This window comes from Gouania willdenowi, chromosome 5 (genome assembly GCF_900634775.1).
Source record: "Gouania willdenowi chromosome 5, fGouWil2.1, whole genome shotgun sequence".
In the NCBI taxonomy this organism is placed as follows: domain Eukaryota; kingdom Metazoa; phylum Chordata; class Actinopteri; order Blenniiformes; family Gobiesocidae; genus Gouania; species Gouania willdenowi.
This window is the reverse complement of record NC_041048.1, coordinates 1,128,492-1,154,514: the sequence shown is the minus strand read 5'-3', so window position 1 is coordinate 1,154,514 and position 26,023 is coordinate 1,128,492. Positions and strand designations below refer to the sequence as shown.

Here is a 26,023-nt window from a genome sequence, read left to right as displayed (position 1 = left end):
GGAACAATTAGTGAATGTGGTTAATTTGGCAAAAAATAATCATGAAATCTGGTGAAAAGAGGTTCAAAGTGACGATAATGGGTCAACATATGTGACATTAGGTGTAAAAGTGGTGGAAAGGGTTTATAAGTGATGAACATGTCTGGAAAGTAGAAAAAATGTGCAGAAAAGACATTAAAATGTGATGTAGAAGTGTCAGAAATAGGAGAAATGTAGTAAAAAAATATACATTAAAAGGAGCAAAAATACGGCAAGAAAAACTGATGAAAATAGGTTAAATTATGGTGAGTTTGGTGGTTTCAGAAAAATGGGTTCAAATTGTGCAAAAAACATTTGTATTTTCTTGAAGGCAATCTGGGGGGCCCGTCCCAGTGTCTCATGGCCCCGAATTGGGTCCTGACCTCAAGGTTGAGAACTCAATCAGGTTTTAGAGAAAAAGCACATCAACATGTCCACAGAGTAAATGCTGAGTCAGCATGACGACATGTTTGATTTGTGTGGAAGAACAACAGCAGATGATGATGGTCTTCATTCACAAACATCACCACAGGTTTGAACTGTTACTGTATAACTAATATAATGACCAATCAGAGCAGTAACAGAAAACAAAAGGTTTCTTTGTGTTTTTATATTGTATATTGTGTTTATTTTGTCTTTTTTTTAAACTTCTTGTTTGTATATTTTCCTCCCTTTATTTTTGTTGCTTTTGAAATCATTTATTATATATTTTTTTGTGATTTTGTATATTTTTCTGTACTCTTTAAATTTTTTGGTGTCATTGTTTTTTGTGATGTTTGAGTCATTTTGTGTATTTTTCTGTTATTTAGTGTGTTTGGAGTCATTACTTACTAAAATCAGACAGAGGGCCACCTGTGGCCCCCGGCCCATGTCTGGCACATCCCTATGCAGGATAATTATCAGACGACAATAACTAAACGTATACTTTCTTTTTATTAGCCAACAATATTAAGTTTTTATTTTTTATCAACCAATAATATTACACTTCTTCATACTTTAATTTTCCATTAATAACATTTATTCATAAAGTGGTAAAAAGGGTTCAAAATATCAATATTTGACTAAAAAGTGGCAGAAATGGGGGGAGGGGGTTAATGTACTTTAAAAAGTAGGAACAATTACTTTAAACTGGCAAATAATTGGCATGACAAATGGTGAATGTGGTTAAATTGGCAAAAATAATCATGAAATATGGTTAAAAGTGACAATAATGGGTCAAAATATGTGACATTAGATGTAAACGTGGTAGAAATGGTTTATACTGTAAGTGCTGAACATGTCTGGAAAATAGAAAAAATGTGTAGAAAAGACATTGAAATGTGATGTAGAAGTGTCAGAAATGGGAGAAATGTAGCAAAAATTAATTAAAAGGAGCAAAAATATGACAATAAAAAGTGATGAAAAATATGGTAAAATATGGTGAGTTTGGTGGAGTTGGAGAAAAAAGGTAAAAATAAACAAAAATTAGCTCAAATTGTTCAGAAAATGTTCTTAGTTTCTTGAAGGCATCTGGGGACCCCCTACCAGTGTCTCACGACCACAAATGGGGTCCTGACCCCAAGGTTGAGAACCCCTGCTTTAATGCATCCGATGTGAAAGGACAAAGTGAAAATCATTGTGTAAATGACAAACTAATTCAGTTGAATATTTGCTTACAGTAGAGTTATCATTAAAATCTGTGGTCCATCATCTGAGATCAAACCGGTCTGTTTTTGGCCACTTTCAGGTCACGAACCACAAGTGAGAACCACCTTTTTTCATTCACACACACCAACGACAACTAAAGCTTCTGGGACTGAAATCCATCTGTTGGCATTAAAAAACATTTAAAAACAAAAAGAAGAAACTCCAACACTTACGGTGAGATTTGTACTTTATTGAAGATGAATGGTCAGAATGTCAACACGTCAATAGTTACACAGTGAAAAAATGCTCAAAGCTACGTTATTGATCTCGACTGATTTACTGTTTGATAGGAAATGATGTCGAGAACTAATAATGTTTAAAAGAAATCTGTTTCGCTTTCATTTGATTTCACTCAAATCTTGCGGGTTTTGCTGAAACTATATATTTGTTTTTTTCTTTTTACCCACAAAAAAACTAAAAACACTAAATTCTATCTGTAAAAAATAGAAAAAAGCATTTTTCTCTGACTAAAGGACAACAGTATGTTTGATTACTTCCTTCACTTCATTCCGACTGAAATAAAAGTTCTCACTGCTTTAATTTCAGCAACTTCTTTTTGAATAACATGGTGTCATTTATTCAGACTGTTTTTCAGGAAATTTACTTCGATTACCTGAAATGTTTTCGACTGTCAACTGCCAGTCTACTTCAGAGGCATCTGTTAATCGCTTTGATGTGTCCTTGACTTCTGTGTATTAATTCCAACAAGTTCTTTATGAAGATTTTAAGGTTTCATTTACTACTGTTTTTCAGGAAGTCAAAGACACATCAAAGCGATCAGCAGATGCCTCTGAAGAAGACTGGCAGTTGTCAGTCTTCTGGCACATGCCAGGTGATTAAAGTAAATTTTCTGAACAAAAGTTTTCTGAATAAATTAAACCTTAACATATTTTTCATAGTCATGTTTTTCTTTTATTCACATTTTTCAATCTTTATCTGTTTTTTTTTTGCCTCGTGTTCCGTCTCGTGTTTCTTCAAATGTGTTGAAAGTCTGAACTCTTCACCACAAACGTCACATTTAAATGGTTTCTCTCCCGTGTGAACCGCCGTGTGCGCACTCAGACTTCGCTTCTGAGCAAAACTCTTTCCGCAAAAATCACAACTGTAGGGTTTCTCTCCTGTGTGGATTCTCATGTGCGGTTTCACGGTGCATTTCTGAGTGAAAAGTTTGCCACAAAGATCACAACTAAAAGGTTTCTCTCCCGTGTGGACTCTCATATGTACCGTTAACGTGTACTTAAGAGTAAACGTTTGATTACACACTGCACAGCTGTACGGTTTCTCCCCCGTGTGGACTCTCATGTGTGCCTTTAACATGGACTTTTGTGTGAACGCTCTATGACACATGTCACAAACAAATGGTCGTTCTCCTGTGTGGAGCTTCACGTGAGCCAGAACTCCAGCTCTCTGAGTGAACCTCTGTCCACACACGTCACAGTGGAACGGTTTCTCTCCCGTGTGAACTCTGGAGTGTCGGATCAGGTCGGCCTTGCAACGGAAGCGTTTCCCGCACACGTCACAGGCTAGTTTTCTCTTCCTGCTGTGGACTCTCATGTGCCTCCTCAGATGACTCTTGTCTTTAAAATGTTTCCTACAAACGTCACAGCTGATCGGTCTCTCTCCTGTGGGAACCGTACATTTCTTATGATTCAAAGAAGTTTTAGGGTCGTTAGTGCAAACCGTGGCAGCGTTTTTACTGGATCTCAGTCTTCTCTTCATCTCGTTCACGTCACTGTTCATATGTTTGGTTTCAGATTCAGACTCAGACAAAGGTTCCCGCCAATCACCGTCATCACTAACTTCTGTCTCAGAGGAGTCGCTTTCCTTCACTTCAGTATTTGGACGATCATTTGACCTTAGTTTGGTTTCTCTGACGTCGTCCTCAGTTTGTCTCCAGTGTAACGGAGGTTTCTCCTCTTCATCATCTTCATCATCTTCATTCTTCACATGAACCAAAGTGTGACTGAGATTCTCACAGAGATCCTCAGGCTCCGCCTTTATGTGACGATTCTCCATCTCCTCCTTCCTCTGCTCACAGGAAACACCGTCAGACTGTAACGGCTGCTGGGAACCTACAGGAACACACACAATATTAATGCCACTGCTTTAACCTGTGCGTCTCTCTGAGGGACAGCACGTGTGAGTGAGTTTTGGGGCAGAGCATTTGCTGCTGCGTTACTTTAGTGACTGATTTAAATGTAGAGAAAACGCAGGGTTTCTGTTCTGGAACAGAGTAAATACTGCACGGTTGGGGTCAATTAGATTTACCAGTTACAATTACATTTTTAATTACCCATAGAATAGAATAAATAGACATTATTATCTGTCCTGAAGCAGCGACAGAAATTCTTTTTGTCACGTCACCAACAGCAACACATTCAGCACAATAAAACACACAAAGTTGGCTTAAAAACACACAATGTTCAATTACAATTCAATTACGATTACAGCGACCAGCATTTTTTTTCCAATTTCAAATAAATTACAATTATTTTTATCCTCAGAAAGTCAATTACAATTACATTCTCAATTACAATTAATCACATTTACTGAGCCTGAAATAAATAACCTACTAAAAGTTATCCTTCATCTTGTCTTAGCTTCCCGTTAGCATCTCTAATGCTAACGGGTCATAAATCAGCTGTAAAATACACTAATAACTAATATCTATAATCTAATTTATTTCCTATCTATTGATTACCTTGTGAGGCTTCCTAATCAATGAAAATATAGGTTTTAATATGAGCCCTAGTTTATCCCTAGATTTATGTTTTTAATCTGGTAAAATGTGTGAAAGCTTGATCTGAAACAGATTTGAATAATTATTATTTTATTGAATTTTCATGGCAATTACAAAAACAATTACAACAGCAACAGATTTTTAAAACTACGCCATCAATTGCAATTAATGATCAATTACGTGATTACAATTATAATTCACCCCAACCCTGACATACAGTATGTGCAGATGAGAGCTTTACGTGGAGGTCTAAACCAGGGGTCACCAACACGGTGCCCGTGGGCCCCAGATAGCCCACATGGACCATGTGAGGGGCCCTCAGGAGCTCCATCTAAAATCTGATTTATTTTACACGATTCAAACTTAATTCACCTTTATTTATATAACGCAAAGATAAATAAATGTGACAGATGTAGTTAATACTAGGGCTGAGCAATATATTGAGATTCAAGTTATATCGAGTTTTCTATTTTGAAGATATTGAAAATGACAATATTGCATGTATTTTGTTTTATAGTTTATTTTCATCTCTCCGCGACCCGGCCCTGGATGAAGCAGAAGAAGATGGATGGAGTTTATTTTGTATTAAAATACTTAACAGTTGTTGCTGTTTCTCAGAACAGCATAAAAAGCTCAGTTTAATGATCACTGAGTGCGTTTTAACCCTGACCTTCATATAAACAAGACACAACAGAACTCACTCACACGTGCTGTCCCATATTGTTCAGCTGTTTGATAAACGTCCCATTGTGCACTTTTTTCCTCCTTTTGTGTATTTTGTCGTCCTATGTATTTTTGTTGTTCTCTTGTGTATTTTTTGTATGTATGTTGTTCTTGTATTTTTGTTGTCCCATCGTGCATTTTTTTCTCAATTTTTGCAAATTTAAAACTAAATGTTTTCCCTGTAAGACTTTATTTAAATTAAAATGACCAAGATTTATATCATATATCTAGTTTGTACTTAGCAGGATTAAATATAAATACTGCTACACGTGATTAAAATAACCATCTTTAAATGTTTATTTTCACTAAAACAATGTGACCAATGGTTTTAAATGTTACAGATTTGGTGTATGTTATATAAAATATATTCTTTTATACACAAGGTGAATTTTGGTCAAATATGACAATGGTTACATTTTACAAATGTTACATGTTATACGATTAGTTGAAAGTTGTTTCTTAGTAACATGCAGAACTGTGCAGCCATTTGGGGCGGGGCTGCTGTGACTGGGCGTGTCTAAATTACTGTAGGAGAAATAAAGAGTAACTTAAACATTTCCTACCTTTTTAAGTCACTGCTAGTCTTCCTTATTATCTAACATTCTAATTAAAGTGAAAGCATGAACACTTAGTATTTAAGAAGCGGTTATAAGGACGATACAGTATGTACAGTATTAGAATGGTTGGTGACCCCTGGTACAGACATTGCTGTGGTGTCCACTATGGGCTGAGATTTGTGCCACTACAAACTGATTTTAATCAGAATCAGAAAGGTTTTTAATGGCCATGTACAGTTTTAAAGACAGTACAAGGAATTTGTCTTGGTAGTTGGTGCACAAAACAAACAACAAAAAAAATAAAAAAACAAAGAACAGCCCAGCAACAATAATAATAATAATAATAATAATAATAATAATAATAATGATAAATATAAAGGATGAGCTTTTACTGAATTACTGACTTGAAATTGTATTTTTTTTATTCTTCTGTTTAAATGTCTGCAGCCTATTGGTTAATAATCAATACATTTTCTCATCATGAGTAAAATCTCATAATCAAGTCTTTTTTAAAGTGATAACAGTGGTGATGATAGTATTTCACCATGTGTGACACATAAAGACAAATAGAATCTCATATTCTTCATAACAACACACACAACATCCAACGTTTGCATTTACATTTTATTCTCATAGAATTCTCGAAATATTACTACTTTAATGTTGAAATATTACTACTTTAATCTCATAAACTTACGTTTTTATTAAGTTACACCTTTATTCTCGAAATATTATGAATTTAATTGAAAAAATTTACGACTTAAGATGCAACTTTATTCTTGAAATATTGTATTATAACTTTATTCTCATAAAAACATTATAAGATACAACTTTATTCTCTAATTATTACTCCTATAATGTAGAAATATAATCTGGTAGTGCTGAGATGTGTTTATTTTAATGTGTTCATAATAATAACCCATCGTTGTGAAAGTGACTGCACTCACTTTGTTGTTGTTTACATTACATTATTTACATGATATCTGAGGTTGTTTACACTTGGTCACATAGAGCCAGCGCATGCGCAAATCGAACCTCGAATGACTTAAATGAGATTAAAAGTGAGAATATTAAATAAATCCAAACCTTTGGAAGTGTTGTGGTGTTTGAAGGCATCATCACACGGTTCTTCATCACCTGCTGTCGTTCCTTCACACAGATTAAACATGTCGTCATGCTGACTCAGCGTTCCCACGGTGGACATGTGGATGGTGTTTGTCTCTAAAAATTTAAGATAATCTTTCAGAATATTGGGAATAAAGGCGGACACCGGCTAAACTGGAGAAGCTATGCTGACATACAGTCCCGGAAATGACGATTTAATGGTGTCGCGGTTCGTCTGGTGTCCGTGTTACTTGGTGACGGATACTCCAATGTGTTGCTAGTAGCTATTAGCAAAGCGAAAAGACTGAATAAAAACTGCGTGATTACGGATGGAGCAGAAATTTGCGAAGTAATGTTTTATCGTTTTGTTTTTTTCACAGTTTGTCGTTCATAACAAAAACAATAAATATCTTTTAGCGTCACAAACCTGACCGGCACTCATTGGTTTATCCATTATGGCTTCTGTTGATGACGTAAAGTCCCAAAGTACGTCATTAACACGAGACCTTTTATTTCTCATTTATTTATTAATTTACTAATATATTTAGTTTATTTTTTTTTCTAAACTATATTGAATTACTATGGAAGCCCGTTTCAGCCACTAAAAAAAATAAAAAATCACCAAGGAAAGTCATAATTATGGGAAACAAAGTCATAATTATGAGATAGAAAGTCATAATTATGAGATACTTAAACACATTTACAGCAGCTTGTTCATGTGATGAGCTGACACTGAGAGATGCTGATGAGACTATCAAAGACTACTTTATACGGGGCTTTACAAATGATGAAATACTTTGTTTGCTTGCAAATTCACATTGAAATATGCTGAGTAAACGCACCCTTGAAAAGATACTAAGCAAAAAGAGGCTCTGGCGTCAAAAGGATAAAACTGATGTGGCTGAAGTAGAGCATGGTTTATTGGACAACAAATGGAGATTTCTGGTCAGTGTCATGGGTACAGATGGATGTACCAAAATGTTTCTGTCTCATAATTATGACTTTACTAACTCATAATTATGACTTTCTAACTCATAATTATGACTTTCCTTGGTGATTTTTAATTTTTTTTTTGTGGCGGAAACGGGCTTCCATAGAATTACCAAGCAAACGTGTGTATTTTAATTAATCCAATAAATTCCAAAATAAATGACATCACACAGGACACAAAAACTAATTCAAAGCACATCATACCAACTCAACAAGACACAATAAAATAAATAAATGAATAGATAACTAAATATGAACATATTAGAAGGGTCACTCATTATCGTAGCAGCTACCTGTCTTTAGTTTTTAAAAATACCTTCAGTAAGAAAATGTATATTTGGATGTGAAGAAAACAGCCCTCATTTGGATGAAACAATTTGTCAACAATAGTTCATCGTTGGAAGCGTCCCTCGTCCCAAAAAGATCTATGTTTGTTCCAGGCACTTTTCAGAAGACCGCTTTAAAACAAGAGTTTATCTGAAAATGGATTAATAAATACACTGACACTAAAAAACAATGCGATCCCTAATCTGGACTACTTCTTCACAGCCAGCAGCAGCATGGGTAAGCGTGTGTGTGTGTGTGTGCGCGACAGAGAAGAGATATCTCTGTTCATACGTTAACATTCTTCACTTTGATAATCATTCTAATGTATTGTAGTGATGTAAACATATAGAAAGTAGCCAAATACAGAGAACAAAAAAACAGAAGTAAACAACATACTGTACATGTTTGTATGAGTACTGAAAGAGGCGTGTTCATGGGTGTGTCAGACACGTTTGGAGTTTCTTAAAAAGACAGACAAACCATGTGACCCGTGTGCTACACAGGGAAATTTATTTTAAGTTTTTTTTTAATATTTGCTGCATTTTCCAAAGAATTTTGGGTAGCATAGTTATTTGAGTATGCTATAGAATAACTTTTCACTGGGTAAATCACCATGGTAACGATGTAACAAAGGACAAGTGATCAGTGTGTCTGTTTGTTGTCTGATTATTAAACATTGTAGCTACAACCTCACAAACTCTGAGACAATATTTGACCGCACAACATCACAACTGAAGGGTTTCTCTCACTTGTGGACTTCTTTGTGTCTGATGAGACGTTTTCTGTGTCTGAAACGTTCACCGCAGATGTTACAGACGTACGGTTTCTCTCCTGTGTGGATCGTCATGTGCGAACACAGGCCGGTTTTCCGTGTAAACTGTTTAGCACAAACATCGCAACTATACGGTTTCTCTCCTGTGTGGACACTCATGTGTTTCTTTAGAATGGAACCGCAGGAGAAACGTTTATCACACACCTGACAGCCATGAGATCTCTCTACAGTGTGCACTCTCATGTGGTTTTTCAAGCTTCCTCTGCAGTTATAACATTTGCTACAAACGTCACATTGGAACGGTTTCTCTCCTGTGTGGACGAGTATGTGTCGGTTTAAATCTTCACTTAGTGGGAAACCTTTACTACAGAAGTCACAGACATATGGTTTCTCTCCTGTGTGAACTCTCATGTGTTTCTTTAGATTTTTCTTATATGTAAAATATCGACGACATCTATCACAACCAAACGGTTTCCCTGCTTTGTGGAACAGTGTGTGACTGTTTAGATCATTTTTACGTGAGAAACTTTTACTACAAACATCACAGACAAATGGTTTCTCTCCTGTGTGGACTCTCGTGTGAACCTTCAGACTTGATCTTAAAACAAAACGTTTTCCACACACATCACAACCAAAGGGTTTCTCTCCTGTGTGGGTCATCATGTGGGGCTTCAGATGACACTTGAACCTAAATCTTTTCCCACACAGGTCACAACCATGGAATTTCTGTGAGTTGTTCTCAGATGTTTGAAAGTTCTCACAGCTCATGTCCATGTGTTCACTCTGAGCTTCAGACTGGGACAAAGGTTCCCTCCAATCCTCACTGTCTTCAGTGTCAGAGCAGTCTGTTTCCTCTCCATCAGTGTCTTGTTGTGTACAAGTGTTTGCTGCTTCTGGGCCTTCACTGATGTCTCCATTTGGTTCTACTTTCATGAGTTTAGCTGAGCTGCAGGTTGCAGGTTCTCCTTTGATGTTCTCCTCACTTTGTCTCCAGTGTAGCAGAGAACACTGAGCTTCCTCCTCTTCATCTTCACTCTTCACAGTAACAGCCGTGATATCCGTCTCCTGCTTTTCCTCCAGACTTTCCCACAGTTCTTCCTCTTCCTTCTTTATGTGGAGATGATCCTGGAGCTGCAGACCATCAGTGGATTCTCCTTTACAGGAAACAAAAAGAGTTTGTTTGATTTTGTTACCATTGTGTAAACTAGTACAGTGCCTGTTGGAAGTATGTATTCATATTGTGGGAGGAGCTTAAGTAGAGTTAATTATGTCCAAATGAGTATGTGTTTGAAAGTTGTATGTACATAGAGGTGTACATACTCTGTACTCTGTAGTGTTATAAAGGGTTTATTTGTGGGTGTAAAGTAAAATAGTGTGTGTGATTTCCCTGGTTTAATTCTATGAGACATGCACATGATAAATGTGTTTGTTGTATTTTTTACTCATTTTTAAATTTTTTTCGTTTGGTGTATTTTTCTCTAATATATGTTTTTTTGAGTCATTGTGTATTTTTTTGGTGTGTTTTTGTGCATGTTTTGTATAATTATTGTTTTTTTGTTGCCATTGTAGGGTGATTCTGGAGTCATTTTGTGTATTTTTGTATGTTTTTTGGAGTACTTTTGTGCATTTCTGTTGTCATCTTAGTGTATTTTTCGTATAAATATTTAGTTTTGTGTATTTTGAGTCATTTTAATATTTTTGTTGTGATTTTGTGTGTGTGTGTGAGACTCGCTACTCCGTGGCTCACACACGCACGTGCTTTAGCCACGCACATGCACACACATCAGTGACTCACATCAGGCCCAATCAGTGAGACTTGAGAGCTTTGCTAGTTTATCAGTGTGAGCACGGCTGCTCAGACGCCCCTCCCACTTCTCCGCTATGAAATCTCCTGATATGACAGACTTCACCTTCTAGAATGTAAATATCTCTATGACACAAACTAAACCCTCACCCACACGTTTTGGGACAATATTAAATATTTCCACCATATAAAATGAGTGGATTCATGTGTAGCTTTAACAAGTGAATCAAACACACATGGACACAAACTCGTGCTACATAATTTCACAGAATCCAGCAACACTGAAGCACATTCAAGGCCGCTACACCTGGCAACACAACCAGGTGTTAAAGTGTTTAGCAGCAGTTCTGGAAAGTCGTCGGACAAGTGTCATCGCCCTCCCACCCACGTCATCCCCCTGGCAGGAAACAACATTTGTCTGGGAGGGCGAGGGTCAAGCAAGCCTCACCACTCAACAAAGGCGGTTCCATTCTCTGCTCCCTCTCCCACCATTACCTGCTGCTTGTTTTGTCTTGTGAGTCTAAAAGGAGCCTCTCTCTACATCTCTATAAAATCTCCTGATATGACAGACTTCACCTTCTAGAATATAAATATCTCTATGACACAAACTAAACCCTCCCCCACACATTTTGGAACAATATCAAATATTTCCACCACATTTCATGAGCAGCTTTAGAAAGTGTAGCAAAAATAAATAAACATCAAATCTACATAAGAAAAAAAACCCCAGTGGGATTTAAAGATGACTCATCTACAGAAAACTAAGTTCATCACTGCAGTGTTGGCCCACAACATAATATGAACAGGTGAAGAGCAAAGATTTGAACAACAATGTGTTAGAAGTTATTTCAGATTAATTTCAAAATAAAAGTCAACTTAATTACCACACAGGACGTTGGCTGGAATCCTCTTGGTCTGGAACAAAGCTTTTATTTCCAGTTTCTGGGAAACAGTAAATATATTTAATCAGTTAATGATGAACAGCTGTAGAAATATGTAGGTTAGAGAAGTCTTCAGTAAACATGGTCATAGATCTGTGATGTTACCTCCTCAGGTTCTCTGTCAGTCTGCTTTGCCTCCTGGTTTTGCGGAGTCATGATCTCCTTTATCAACTGCAATTATTCACAAAAACATAAACTCAAGGTAGATCTATATTAATAGTAGCACATATCTAGTATAGATCTATATGATCATTAACACATATCTAGTATAGATCTATATGATCATTAACACATATCTAGTATAGATCTATATGAACACTAACACATATCTAGTATAGATCTATAGCTGCTACATCTAGCTAACACACATGCTAGCTCAGAGTTAGCTCCAGCTCCTGTCCGGTGGAAAAGGCCTAAGTGGTGCTGAGCTGGTGTTACGGTTCAACTGGTGACCGTGGTACCCTGAGGCTGGGCTGAGTGGAACGGTCAGTGTTATGAAGATAAAAACGGTGCAGATGTTCTCCTAAAGGAGGTTTGACCGACAATAATCAGCTTTAAAGACGGAGAACAGATTCTCACCTTCTCTTCCTTGTTCTTCTTCTTCGTTTGTATTTCCGGCAGAATGGACGCCACCAGCCGTATTACTGCCCCCTACTGGTTTTTAGTTTAACCTAAGTTTTTGTTTTTTTTTTATTAACAACAAACAAGAAAAAATGGAACAACTTCCCCAGTTATACATAAATGCACAACGTTTACGATCATGAACTTAATACACCACAAAATACAGCTCAACAAGAGAAAAACACACAAAAGGAAAATATAAGACATAAGAACATTTCCCCCCATAAATTTAAACCTTGTATCAAAATGTATTATTTTCTTGCATGGACATTTTCAATTTAATCTCGGAATCTTTTATACAATATATTTTAAAGCACACCAGGAAGTGGGCATTTAGCAAATCTGCATTTGTGTGCAAAATCTTTTATAATTAAATTATTGATCAAAAATGGAAGTTTTTATTTTGAAGGAATATGCCAAACTGAATATTTTGAAATGACCAGAAATCAATGTTAATATCATTAGAAATAAGCAATTATAGAGATTTCCATTTAGTTCGGACCATTTCACTCTCGCAAAATAAATGTTTTGTCATTTTTAAATTTGTTTTGCATAAGTAATATTGGAACTGTTATGGTCCGCCTCAAACTCATTGATTATATATTTTTCGTTAGTTTTATTTAGTTGTTTTTGTTTCAATGATCAATCACACTGTTTATATTTGAGATGATTATGGGTTACAAAGAGGATGTAAGCAGGCAACATCGGGGGCAGCTAAGTAGTGGTCCTCAGGTGAAAACGAGACCATTCGCCTGTATTAAATACACCAATGTTTCTCAAATGGGGGTTTAATTCACTTATTTACAAAATGAAACTCTTTTCCTAGTATTTTTTATTGGGTTTCATATTTATTCTTCTCAGGGTGCATACAACCCATTTTTGTTATTTTTCAAACACAAAAACATCACACTATATATCCCCAGCACGTACGCGCGCACATACACACAAATAAAGTAATAATTTTTTTTACTGTATACATAAATATATAAATGTATACATATACACAAAAATAATAGCAAAACAACTAAATTAAATCAGACAAACAGGTAAACAAAGAAAAGTAAAACCAGTGGAAATGCACAAAAATAGGGATTACCATGTGTTCCAAGTTAGTTGGTACAACTCATTAATATCCTTTTACACAACTTTATTTTTCACCAATAAACGATTGGAAGATGACATATTACTGATTAAGGAGAGAAAAGGGCCCCAAGTTATTAAAATTGTCTGAACAACATCTACTAAAGGATAAAATTCAGAAATAAGACAAACAGGAGATTCAGCCAAAAAGTTTATGAACAACTAAAATAGACAATGAGGCTGATGTATGTTTCTGGGTTATTCAGATTAAAAAGAGTTAAAACAACACAAACATCTGGAAGTACCTTTGTGTCCACATGTGTAACAATTATTACAAAGGTGCCGATGAAAAAAGAAGAAAAATACAGATGAAAATCACACCATAGGGGTCCCTACGCTCAACAGCACTGGTGAGAACCCTGGTTTTCATTCATGGCTCCTGTTTAGTCTGTAGATCTGCATCATGTCTCCTGTGGGTCCAGACCCGTTCTGGGGTCCATCATTTGTGACCCCTGCTCTAGTGTGAATTATCATGTGTCGGTTCATGTCAGGCTTGCGATGAAATCCTTTACCACAAACATCACAACCAAACAGTTTCTCTCCTGTGTGGATTCTCATGTGTGTATTCAGATTTGTTCTGTTGCTAAATCCTTTACCACAAACATCACAACCAAAAGGTTTCTCTCCTGTGTGGATTCTCGCGTGGATATTGAGATTTGTTCTGTTGCTAAATCCTTTACCACAAACATCACAACCAAAAGGTCTCTCTCCTGTGTGGATTCTCATGTGTTTAGAAAGACTCACCTTTTGATTAAACTTTTGACTACAAACATCACAACCATAGGGTTTCTCTCCCGTATGAATTCTCATGTGTCGATTCAGGTCAGACTTGCGACGAAATTCTTTACCGCAAACATCACAATCAAAGGGTTTCTCTCCTGTGTGGATTCTCATGTGTTTAGAAAGACCCGCCTTTTGATTAAACTTTTGACTACAAACATCACAACTATAGGGTTTCTCTCCTGTGTGAATTCTCATGTGGCTCTTCAGATGAGATCTGGTGCTAAATAGCTTCCCACACACGTCACAACCAAAGGGTTTCTCTCCTGTGTGAATTCTTCTGTGGATCTTCAGATTTGTTCTGTCACCAAATCGTTTCCCACACATGTCACACCCAAAGAGTTTCTCTCCTGTGTGGATTCTCATGTGACTGGAAAGATTTGCCTTATCAGAAAAATGTTGGCCACAAACATCACAACCAAAGGGTTTCTCTCCCGTGTGAATTCTCCTGTGGACCTTCAGATGTGCTTTGTTGCCAAATCTTTTCCGACACAAGTCACAACCATGAAGTTTGTGTGAGTTGTTCTCAGATGTTTGAAAGTTCTCACAGCTCATGTCCATGTGTTCACTCTGAGCTTCAGACTGGGACAAAGGTTCCCTCCAATCCTCACTGTCTTCAGTGTCAGAGCAGTCTGTTTCCTCTCCATCAGTGTCTTGTTGTGTACAAGTGTTTGCTGCTTCTGGGCCTTCACTGATGTCTCCATTTGGTTCTACTTTCATGAGTTTAGCTGAGCTGCAGGTTGCAGGTTCTCCTTTGATGTTCTCCTCACTTTGTCTCCAGTGTAGCAGAGAACACTGAGCTTCCTCCTCTTCATCTTCACTCTTCACAGTAACAGCCGTGATATCCGTCTCCTGCTTTTCCTCCAGACTTCCCCACAGTTCTTCCTCTTCCTTCTTTATGTGGAGATGATCCTGGAGCTGTAGACCATCAGTGGATTCTCCTTTACAGGAAACAAAAAAAGTTCAGATTGATTTGGTTGTCATTGTGTATATTTTCCATCAGTTTTGTTTATTTTGGTTGTTTGTTTATGGTCGTGTATTATTTTTGCACTTTTTTGTATTTGTCTTAGGAATAAGTAGGTGAATCCTCATTACTATGTGTGATACAATATGATACGATACGATATTGAATCAATACGATTCAACATGATGCAAGAAAATAATACCAAAAAGGTAAATAGTAAATAAGTAACTGTAATTCAGTGGTAATAAAGGATTTATTATAAGCAGCTATTTTTATATTTTTCATAAAGTGCACATTTTGTTGATAATCTCTACTAGTATCTCTCTATGTATCACTTCATGTTACTTCTTTTTATCTTCTGAGAAAACACCGAATAAAACCAGTTATTTTCACCAGTAGGGCTGGGATTTATAACCAGATTCAAAATAAGGAACAAGAAGTGGTTCCTCACATTTAGAACCTGTTTATCTCACTGTCACAACTTAAACAGTAAACACTGACATCTTCTTCTTCGCTATTGGTCAAATCTCTCTACTAGAAGGACGGGCAATGGGAGTGTCCGCAAGTCCTAAGGACGTGGAAGACGTCCACCACTGGAATTTATGATATCGATTCTTCTGCTGATTAGATCTGGAATTTTCCTGATTTATCACAAAATTGGATAACGTTGGCAGCATTATTGGAAGCCGCAGTCATCAACGAAAGGAGCCAAACTCTCCGAGATGGATTCCACCGTGGAACTTTAAGAGGAGTGGATAGTTTGTTTAACAGGAAATAACCACACTATTGGATTACTGATCGAATTGATTAGGAATTGACCAGGAACAGGAAGTAGGGCTGGCAGTAATGTTATGGCTAGCCCGTCTAAAAACACCTTCTCTATTATGCTGAAAAGTTTCTTCATTATCCAAACTCCGCCCCTCTCTACAAGGTTCCAGTTTGGGGTTTTTTTTACCTCTTTTTCTTACCCCATTGTTTCATATTTCTCATCTATGAAACAGAGCGCTGCTCTTGTGGCTCCTCCCCAGTGCTCCCGTACCTGTCCCCCATGTGTCATGTTATTGTCTTTCATGTTTCTTGGTTGGGATAGAACTGAAACTGAAGTTCCTAACGGAAAAATAAAGTTATTTTAATTGAATTGAAAAAAGGGAGCTGCCAGAGTACCGCCTTGGACAAAGTTATTACAAATACTTTTCTCATTAGTTTTGCTGGAACTCTGATTCCAATCAGCCTGAATGTGAGGTATATAAATATATATCCATACAGTATATTAGGGGGGCAGCAGTGCCATTTCGATTCCAGTGAGCCCCTCAGTTTGTGTAGCTTTAGCAGCACAAAGTTCTTTACAACTCTGAGGACCTTCACACAGTAGGCAGCATAGTCTGACCACAGGTTGCTGTTGGGATGTTATGGCTTGGGAAAATGTTGAGTAGTTACATGTGTTTATCCCCTCAGGGTCAATGGTTTACTAAATCTGAGCAAGTTTATTGACTAAGTTTTGATAAACTTAATTTAAATTAACCTAATTTTATCCTGATGACATCATTGCAGACCATAATGATAAGACAAAAAAAAAATTGATACAAAGATGCATCAGTTATTTCATCACTAGTGGGCAGAATATTTCACAGTATTAGAAGCTATCGTTATTATTATTCACATTAACTTACCAATGACGATGTTTAGAACGCTACAATCCCTGGCCTCAGTGGTCTCGTCCACAACTCCCGGAATCCGCTGACATGAATGAAGCAGCGATGCTGGTTTGCATTTGCGTGTTGGCCTGACTGGAAATAGCGGTGCTGTGTTTTTCTGTGTTCTTCATATGCGTTTTGGACAGCAGGTGGTCATCAAAAGTGTTTTTACGTGTCCAGTTTATAATGTGTTGGCAGAACTTGCAAAAAAGCATATCACCTGACACATAGAAGTCATGCGGGAACTGGTCAGCTCTGTATTTCGGAGTTAGAGATGAATTGCTTAATTTTTTTGCGGTCTTAGTTGGGGTTTCGGACGGCCGCTTTGATATCTTGTTTATTTTAGAACGGGAAGGTGGGGGTGGGGGAACGAATGAGCGCTCCTCGGAAACCAGTTAACGTAGTTTTTATAGGGCCCTAGGTATGAAGAGGATGACTCAGCACTTCTACTGACAGCTGCAGGCTGTGGTTTTCCACCAGGAGAAACTGGGGAAAGAATCTAACATTTTAGAGGCTGACAGAGAACACTGTTTAAATGGTCAATTTATACGTTATCCTTTGTTTTATAAACTTTGCCGTTTAGAAAATACACCAGTATGAATTACACTCTTTTAATCAATGTAACTTTTAACATAATCAGTGTTTTAACCTATGAAAGTAACAATTTAAAATGAAAAGGCCTGCATAAAAACATCAAAGATGCCTGTATGTGATATCTGTGCATTTTTCATAACCTTTCCTTTTAACATACATTTTATGTAAAAACTTGTTTAAAGTCATTTCACATTCATTTCAAAATAAAAGTCAACTTGATTACCACACAGGACGTTGGCTGGAATCCTCTTGGTCTGGAACAAAGCTTTCATTTCCAGTTTCTGGGAAACAGTAAATACAGTGGTGGAAAAACGTATTTATTCAGCCACCAATTGTACAAGTTCTCCCACTTAAAAAGATGAGAGGCCTGTAATTTACATCATAGGTAAACCTCAACTATGAGAGACTAAATGAAAAAAAAATCCAGAAAATCACATTATAGGATTTTTAATGAATTAATTTGCAAATTATGGTGAAAAATAAGTATTGATCTCAATACTTTGTAATGTACCCTTTGTTGACAATGACAGAGGTTTTCTGTAAGTCTTCACAAGGTTTTCACACACTGTTGCTGGTATGTTGGTCCATTCCTCCATGTAGATCTCCTCTACAGCAGTGATGCTTTGGGGCTGTCGCTGGGCAACACAGACTTTCAACTCCCTCCAATTATTTTCTATGGGGTTGAGATCTGGAGACTGGCTAGGCCACTCCAGGACCTTGAAATGCTTCTTATGAAGCCACTCCTTCGTTGCCCAGGCGATGTGTTTGTGATAATTGACGTGCTGAAAGACCCAGCTATGTTTCATCTTCATTCTTTCCTTTACACAGATCAGTCATCCTGGTCCCTTTGCAGAGAAACAGCCCCAAAGCATGATGTTACCACCCCCATGCTATACAGTAGGTATTGGTGTTCTTTCTCCTCTTTTACCAAAAGTTCTATTTTGGTTTCATCTGACCATATGACCTTCACCCCGTGTGGTTCTGGGATTTTTGCTCACCAATCTTGTGATCATTTTGACCCCACGGGGTGAGATCTTGGAGCCCCAGATGGAGGGAGATTATCAGTGTCTTGTATGTCTTCCATTTTCTAATAATTGCTCCCACAGTTGATTTCTTCACACCAAGCTGTTTACCTATTGTAGATTCAGTCTACCCAGCCTGGTGCAGGTCTACAGTTTAGTTTCTGGTGTCCTTTGACAGCTCTTTGGTCTTGGCCATAGTGGAGTTTGGAGTGTGACTGTTTGAGGTTGTGGACAGGTGTGTTTTATACTGATAACCAGTTCAAACAGGTTCCATTAATACAGGTAACGAGTGGAGGAGGAGCCTCTTAAAGAAGAAGTTACAGGTCTGTGAGAGACACAAACCTGGCTTGTTTGTAGATGACCAAATACTTATTTTACTGAGGGATTTATCAATATATTCAGTGAAAATCCTACAACGTGATTTTCTGGAATTTTTTTCTCATGTTGTCTCTCATAGTTGAGGTTTATCTATGATGTAAATTACAGGCCTCTCATCTTTATAAGTGAGAATACTTACACAATTGGTGACTGAATAATTACTTTTTTGCCCTACTGTATATTTAATCAGTTAATGATGAACAGCTGTAGAAATATGTAGGTTAGAGAAGTCTGCAGTAAACATGGTCATAGATCTGTGATGTTACCTCCTCAGGTTCTCTGTCAGTCTGCTTTTCCTCCTGGTTTTGCTGAGTCATGATCTCCTTTATCAACTGCAATTATTCACAGAGAAAAAGATTTAAACTAAAGGTCAACATGGAATCAAAAGATCACTGTACACATGTCAGGATAGATCAGCATAGATCTATATGAACAGGAACGTACGTAGCATAGATCTATATGAACAGGAATGTATGTAGCATAGATCTATATGAACAAAGACGTACGTAGCATAGATCTTTAAGAACAGGAACGTATGTAGCATAGATATATACTGTATATAAACAGGAACGTATGTAGCATAGATCTATATGAGCTAGGGATGTAATGATTCACTCAATTCCCGATACAATTCGATTCACGGTACGATTCTCTCATGATTTATTTTACATAATGAGACTGTAGACAAATGATGACTGAAAAAGACTTTTTTTTTCTTTGAAAAAAAAAAAACTAGAAAATACTGTACTTTTTCTTTTGTCTTTCATTGTCAAATAAATCCCTTGATAAACTATGCAAAACAATGCAATTTAATTAAAAATAAATCCTGAAAGTAATAAATAAAGAAATAGTGCAAATGAAGAAGAAACCTATTAATTTAAATTCTGGTTCTATAGTAAACAATGCAAAACTGCATAATAGTTCTTTTTCTTTTCAAAAGTGCAACTGAAAATGTATTTTGTGCCTTAACAATTTGACTTTAAAACAAATCCCATATCAAAGAAGTAATATAAATAAACTATGGCTTTCATTCTCTCTCTCTTGTTTCTCCCTTTCCTCTCTGTGACCCTCTTATGTTGGATTTCACATGTTCTTTCTTTCTCACTTTCATTTTGTCTTGTGGAAGCCAAAATGCTTCCACACTTCTGATTTAAAACATGGTGGTGCATCCTGAATTTTAAATTCTAAATAGATAGCGCCCTATAATGTACATTAAAAAAATAAAATGTACTGCGATTCAATTTATCAAAGTATTGATGTGAACTGTGACACCTTTGAATAGATTTTTAACTGCTTCACGATTAATCTTTACATCCCTAATATAAACAGTAATGTATGTAGCATAGATCCATATGAATAGGAACGTACACAGTAATAATATATTGAAACGTTCGGTACAGAATCCATGGTTCAATACTGACTCATAAACTGTGGTTTTATGGTTTTGTTCTCTGTCTAGTCTTTTGTGAGTCAGTGCACAAGGATTATGAAACCCTGCCACGTGAGTTAATGAGCCAATCACAATATGCTAAAGTTTGGTGACGCTGATAACAACATTATTAGCTTTTAGCATGGTTAGCAGTGAGGAGCAGCTACAGCCTGAGGAAAGGTTATGGTTACAGTTAGTCCGTAACGTAGTTTAGGAATCTATGTATTAATAGCAAACAAAAGTACAAGTACGTAGTTTCTTAATCAAGTGACCTAAACTGGCCAATGAGGGGCGCTATGTACGGATAGAACGTCGCTATACTGATACAGCTTACATGCGGTTAGCCACTGCCTAAAAAGTACCGGTACCTCTCTTTATTAATATTTTGCTGTTCTTTAAATTTTACTTAAAACACTAGAAACACTTTAACGTCCCAGACCATCAGAACAGAACAGAACCGAACCGTGACCAAAAAACCAGAGGAACGTATTGAACCGTGGGTTGACTGTATAGAAGGTTTTCACTGCACGTCATCAACACGGAAGTCGCCATTTTGGAGATAAAGTAGCAGGTCTACAAACAGCATGCAGACAAGAAAATCCCGAATTTTGAGACGAAATGGTGAACAATTGCCGTGTTTTGGCTGTACCAATCAGTCAAACAGTGAGACACATTTGGAATTTTATAGATTGCCAAAAATCCTCACAAATCAGTTATCAGAGGAAAGGAGGCGCTTGTGGCTAGCAAAGCTAAACCAGGATCTATGAGGAAAAATCTGGACTATTATGTATCCTGATATCATTAACTACCTGGATTTCACCAAGCCCATGAAAACCGGAACACCTTGAATCTTATAGAAGTTTGGAGGTCGGCTGCGGCTGCAGAAGCTTGCGTTAGCAACAGATATATATTGGTAGATAACTCAGTCAGTTCTAATAATTTCACAGTGAACCTGCAGCGTAGTTACTCTAAAATAATATACGACCACCAGGTAATCTTAGATTCAGGCAAATCAAACAGTTATAGTACACTAGATGAGACTACTCTGGACCTCGAGCCTCAGATTGCTACGCCGGCTACATCCAGCGACCTGTGGAGCAGTGGAGCCTCGTACCAGCGGTGTCCGCCAACAGAGGAGATGTAAGCGGTGTGATCAGAAGCAGGAACAGGGCTAGCAATCAAGCTAAAAGCTAATCCTCAGAAAAACGCTGCTTCCTTCCATCCTGTGTTCTAATGTCTGTTCCCTGGAGAACAAACTGGAGCTGGATTTAAATGTAAAACAGGAGATGATGGTGGTGATGTTTACATAAACATCAATAACAACTGGTGTAACAATGGTGAGTTAGTCACATGTCACTGCTCTACTGATGTAGAACTAATGACTATAAAATACAGACATTATTCTTCCTGATCTGTTAGAACTTTTGTCAGTCTATAAAACTACGATTTTCACGTTCTGACTGATTAGTACAGCCAGAAACACGGCAATAGTTCACCATTTCCTCTCAAAGTTCGGGATTTGCTCGTTTGTGTGCTGTTTGTAAACTGGCTGCACTTCCGGGTTGATGACGCGCCATGAAAACCCTCTATTGTTGCATCCCTAGTGTTTACCGTTATCACTACTTTGCATCGTCTCTGAACCTACAGTGTGTGTGTGTTTGTCATTAACATCAAACAAATAAGAACCCAGAGAAATACTGATCGAGCTCGTGCTCAGATCAGTTTTAAAACCACAATACTGTTTATTAGACGTCATTAGTGACGCTTTTACCTCCATTTCAGTTTCTACTCAGAGCGCCTCAAGTAATAATAATGATAATAATAATGCATCAATATTATATCCTACTATTGTAGCCACAGCTGCCCTGGGGTAGACTGACGGAAGTGAGGCTGTCATAGTGAACCATTGGCCCCTCCCACCACCACCAACATTCACTCACACACTACATTCACTGTAGGCAATGTGGGTGAAGTGCCTTGCCCAAGGACACAATGGCAGATACCACTGCAGTGACTGTCCCCCACTGTGGCCCCTGGAATTCTCAGTGATCTCCATCATCTACTGACCAGGACCAGACCTGCTGATCTTCACAGATCTAATGACGGGCAATGACAGGCTGGTATAGACAAAGAAACGAAGGATACTAAAAGTAACAACATAGTCCTCGAACAGTGAAGCTGATACAGAGACCTCTGTGGTGCTGAGCTGGTGTTACGGTTCAACTGGTGACCGTGTTACCCTGAGGCTGGGCTGAGTGGAACGGTCAGTGTTAGGAAGATAAAAACGGTGCAGATGTTCTCCTAAAGGAGGTTTGACCGACAATAATCAGCTTTAAAGAAGAACAGATTCTTACCTTCTACTCCTAGTTCTCCTTCTTTTTCTTCTTCTTCTTCTTCTTCTTCTTCTTCTCTTCTTCTTCTTCTTCTTCTTCTGTATTTCCGGTAGAGTGGACGCCACCAGCTGTATTACTGCCCCCTACTGGTCTTTAATTTAACTTCAGTTTTTTTTTATTTTTTATTTATTATTATTGTTAACAAACAAGAAAACATGGAACAACTTCCTCAGTTATACATAAATGCACAACGTTTACAATCATGAACTAAATACACCACAAAATACAGCTCAACAAGAGAAAAACAATACAAAAGGAAAATATAAGAGATAAAATAAATTAAGAACATTGTACAATGTTTATTATGATTATCATAATTATTTTTTTTCTTTCATAAATTTAACCTAAGTATTCAACTATACAATTTTATTGCATGAAAATTTTAATTTTTTATCTCGGAATCTTTGAAACATTAAATCTCAGATTTTAAAGCAGACAATGAAGGGGCCATTTAGCGTACATAATATTGTGTCATAATTTAATACGTTTTATTTTTTAAGGAAGATGCCAAATTGAATATTTTGAAATGACCAGAAATCAATGTTAATGATCAGAAAACAACAAATCATATAGATTTCCACATAGATTGGACTATTTCACACTCGTAAAATAAATGTTTTATAACAGAAAACATCCCCCACCCCAACTCAATAATTTAATATCTTTCTATAGTTGTTTTTGTTTAAATTATGAATCACACTGTTTAGAATGGAGGTGATTATGGGTTATAAAGAGGGCGATATGCACAGGCAACATCAGGGGCAGCTAAGTAGCTACAGGGGTCCTCAGGGACCTCAGGAGAAGATGGTGTAAGTACCAAATGTGTCCAAGTTTACCCAGCTGCAGCCGCAGAACTGTACAAGCGACGCCCCCAAAACCTCCTATTGATCTCCCTGAGCCAATACCTGGACATGAACCTTTTTACTAACTCTAACCGCTACTGCCTCCACTGCTTGTGTGGCACATATGGCCATTTTTAAGGCTAAGCGCATTGAAAAATTGCTTGTGTGGGCGTGGTTTGTAGTAGGGGGCATGGTTGTAGGGGCGTCACTTGTACAGTTCCACGGCTGCAGCTGGGTGAACTTGAATGTGTCCAGATTGCCAGATTAGTCCGTGGTCCGGCGACTGCTGATGACATCATAAGAGCGAGCGAACGGCATCGACATGTCCGGGCAAGAAGGCTCGAGCTACAGCTGCAGCTGCTTCATACCACGTCCACTACAAAATACGTCCTATTGATTCCCCTGATCCAACACCTGGACATGAACCTTTCCACCAAACTAAACCGCTACCGCCTCCACTACCCGAGTAAATGTATTATTGGTCAGGGCTGTCGGATTTGTCCGGGGTGCGGCGACTGCTGATGACGTCACAGGAGCGGGCGAACATCATTGGCTGCATTATTGACTTTAAAGGTCCCATATCATCTCCATTGGTTCTAAGAATCCCAAAATCATAGTATTTGAGGTTTATTTTCCCAAATTCGCCTGTTTTCCAGAGTTTTAGCCTCTGAAAAGTCACTTTCTGACCAACGGGCTGTTTGCTGCCTGCTTATGCATATTCATGAGTGGGCGTGTCTATGCACTGCTTATGCCAGCGAGGCTCCTGCATGACTCGCTCTGAGGCAGATCATTGATCACCAAAGCTATTTTCTCTTGCTATCCACACACTGTTGTTATTGTTTTCAGCCAAAAAAAACTGCACATTACAGTAAAACACATGATATTTAAGCGACTATTGTGAGAGTCCGTCAAACACACACAGGAGTTTTAAGCTGCTAATTAACTTTCTTCTCGTCTTTATTAAATACAGGAATAGTTCATTCAAGGTGATAATCATTTGTTTATCATCTCAAATGTTGCGTCTCATTGTGTCACTAACACGTCAGATCAAGTCAAAGGTGATACGATGTCTGCAACTGGGTGTCTACACTGCAGCGTTCACTGTGGAGGCGTGGCACCGGCAGCAGGCACTTCCTGGAGGGGGCGGTTCATAATGCTAGTGGCGTCACTAGCATTATGAACCGCTCGTTTTTCATAAGAGGCAGAGAAGCAGCTCAGAGAGCAGATTACTGAGGATTTCTCAGATGCAGGAAGGAAGCCCTATAATACTTTAGGGTGTTTTTGATAAGGAATTAACATTGTAACACGGTTAAAAGCTCAAAAATGTTGATTTGCATGATATAGGACCTTTAAATACATTAAAATAAACATGTGGAGTTACCATATGTAATTATCTAGTACAGTAAAGAAATATGTAATCAGAGCTGCGGTAATAACTGCAAGTGAAGTCGAATAAAATGAAACATACTATAAAACACTAAGTACAGCATATGAACAGGTCTAAATACATAAATTATCAAAATATCTAGAATTAGATTAACAATATAACTAAATAAGAAACTATCTTTCTAGAGAACGAATCATAATTCGGCCGCAATATAAAAAAGTAAATCTTATTTCAACTGCCATGTGGAGTTCTCATTGTCGTCGTTGGGCTGGGCTGCTACGTAATCGGCAGTCACAGGGCGCGGATGTATATTTGGTACTTACAACGGGACCATGTGCCTGTGTTAAATAGACCAGTGATTCTCAAATGGGGGTTTCATTCACTTATTTACAACATAATAATTTTTTCCAAATATTTATATTGGGTTTCATATTTATTCTTACATGTATTCTTCTCAAAGCACACAAACACAAAAACATCACACCTACACAAACACACATAAATGTGTGTATAAATATATATATAAATAAACTAATATTAAAAAAATAACTACATATATATATAAATAATAATAGAAAAGCAACAAAATTATATCAGACAAACAGGTAAACAAAGTGGGAATACACAGAAATAATATGTACATTTAGATGTACAAATGGATTACCATGTGTTCCAAGTTGGTCGGTAGAACCCATTAATATCCTGTTACACAAAACTGTCAAATATACATCAGTCTTTCAAAGATGACATATTACTGATTAAGGAGAGAAAAGGGCCCCAAGTTATTAAAATTGTCTGAACAACATCTACTAAAGGATAAAATTCAGAAATAAGACAAACAGGAGCTTCAGCTAAAAAGTTTATGAACAACTAAAATAGACAATGAGGCTGATGTATGTTTCTGGGTTATTCAGATTAAAAAGAGTTAAAACAACACAAACATCTGGAAGTACCTTTGTGTCCACATGTGTAACAATTATTACAAAGGTGCCGATGAAAAAAGAAGAAAAATACAAAAATACTACGCTCAACAGCACTGGTGAGAACCCTGGTTTTCATTCTTGACTCCTGTTTAGTCTGTAGATCTGCATCATGTCTCCTGTGGGTCCAGACCCGT

At 37.4% G+C, this 26,023-nt stretch overlaps 2 protein-coding genes across 2 annotated transcripts in view; both read right to left on the bottom strand.

Moving 5' to 3' along the window:
- Window positions 1-2,582: 2,582 nt before the first annotated feature.
- On the bottom strand, window positions 2,583-7,245 carry LOC114464008 (zinc finger protein OZF-like). Its single transcript, XM_028448031.1, has 2 exons — window positions 6,811-7,245; window positions 2,583-3,776 (listed from the first exon to the last, which is right to left on the bottom strand). The coding sequence occupies exons 1-2, from the start codon at window positions 6,926-6,928 to the stop codon at window positions 2,617-2,619; spliced, it is 1,278 nt and encodes a 425-aa protein (XP_028303832.1). The 5' UTR covers window positions 6,929-7,245; the 3' UTR covers window positions 2,583-2,616.
- A 1,380-nt stretch (window positions 7,246-8,625) lies between these two features.
- The window catches only part of LOC114462889 (zinc finger protein 271-like), a 43,492-nt gene continuing 26,094 nt past the window's right edge, over window positions 8,626-26,023 (bottom strand). The window contains exons 6-10 of the mRNA XM_028445976.1: window positions 13,801-14,735; window positions 12,242-12,306; window positions 11,768-11,833; window positions 11,606-11,663; window positions 8,626-10,071 (exon numbers count right to left, since the gene is read on the bottom strand). Coding sequence (XP_028301777.1) covers window positions 8,891-10,071; window positions 11,606-11,663; window positions 11,768-11,833; window positions 12,242-12,306; window positions 13,801-14,735 — 2,305 coding nt within the window. The 3' untranslated portion in view covers window positions 8,626-8,890. The remainder of the gene's footprint in view (window positions 10,072-11,605; window positions 11,664-11,767; window positions 11,834-12,241; window positions 12,307-13,800; window positions 14,736-26,023) is intronic.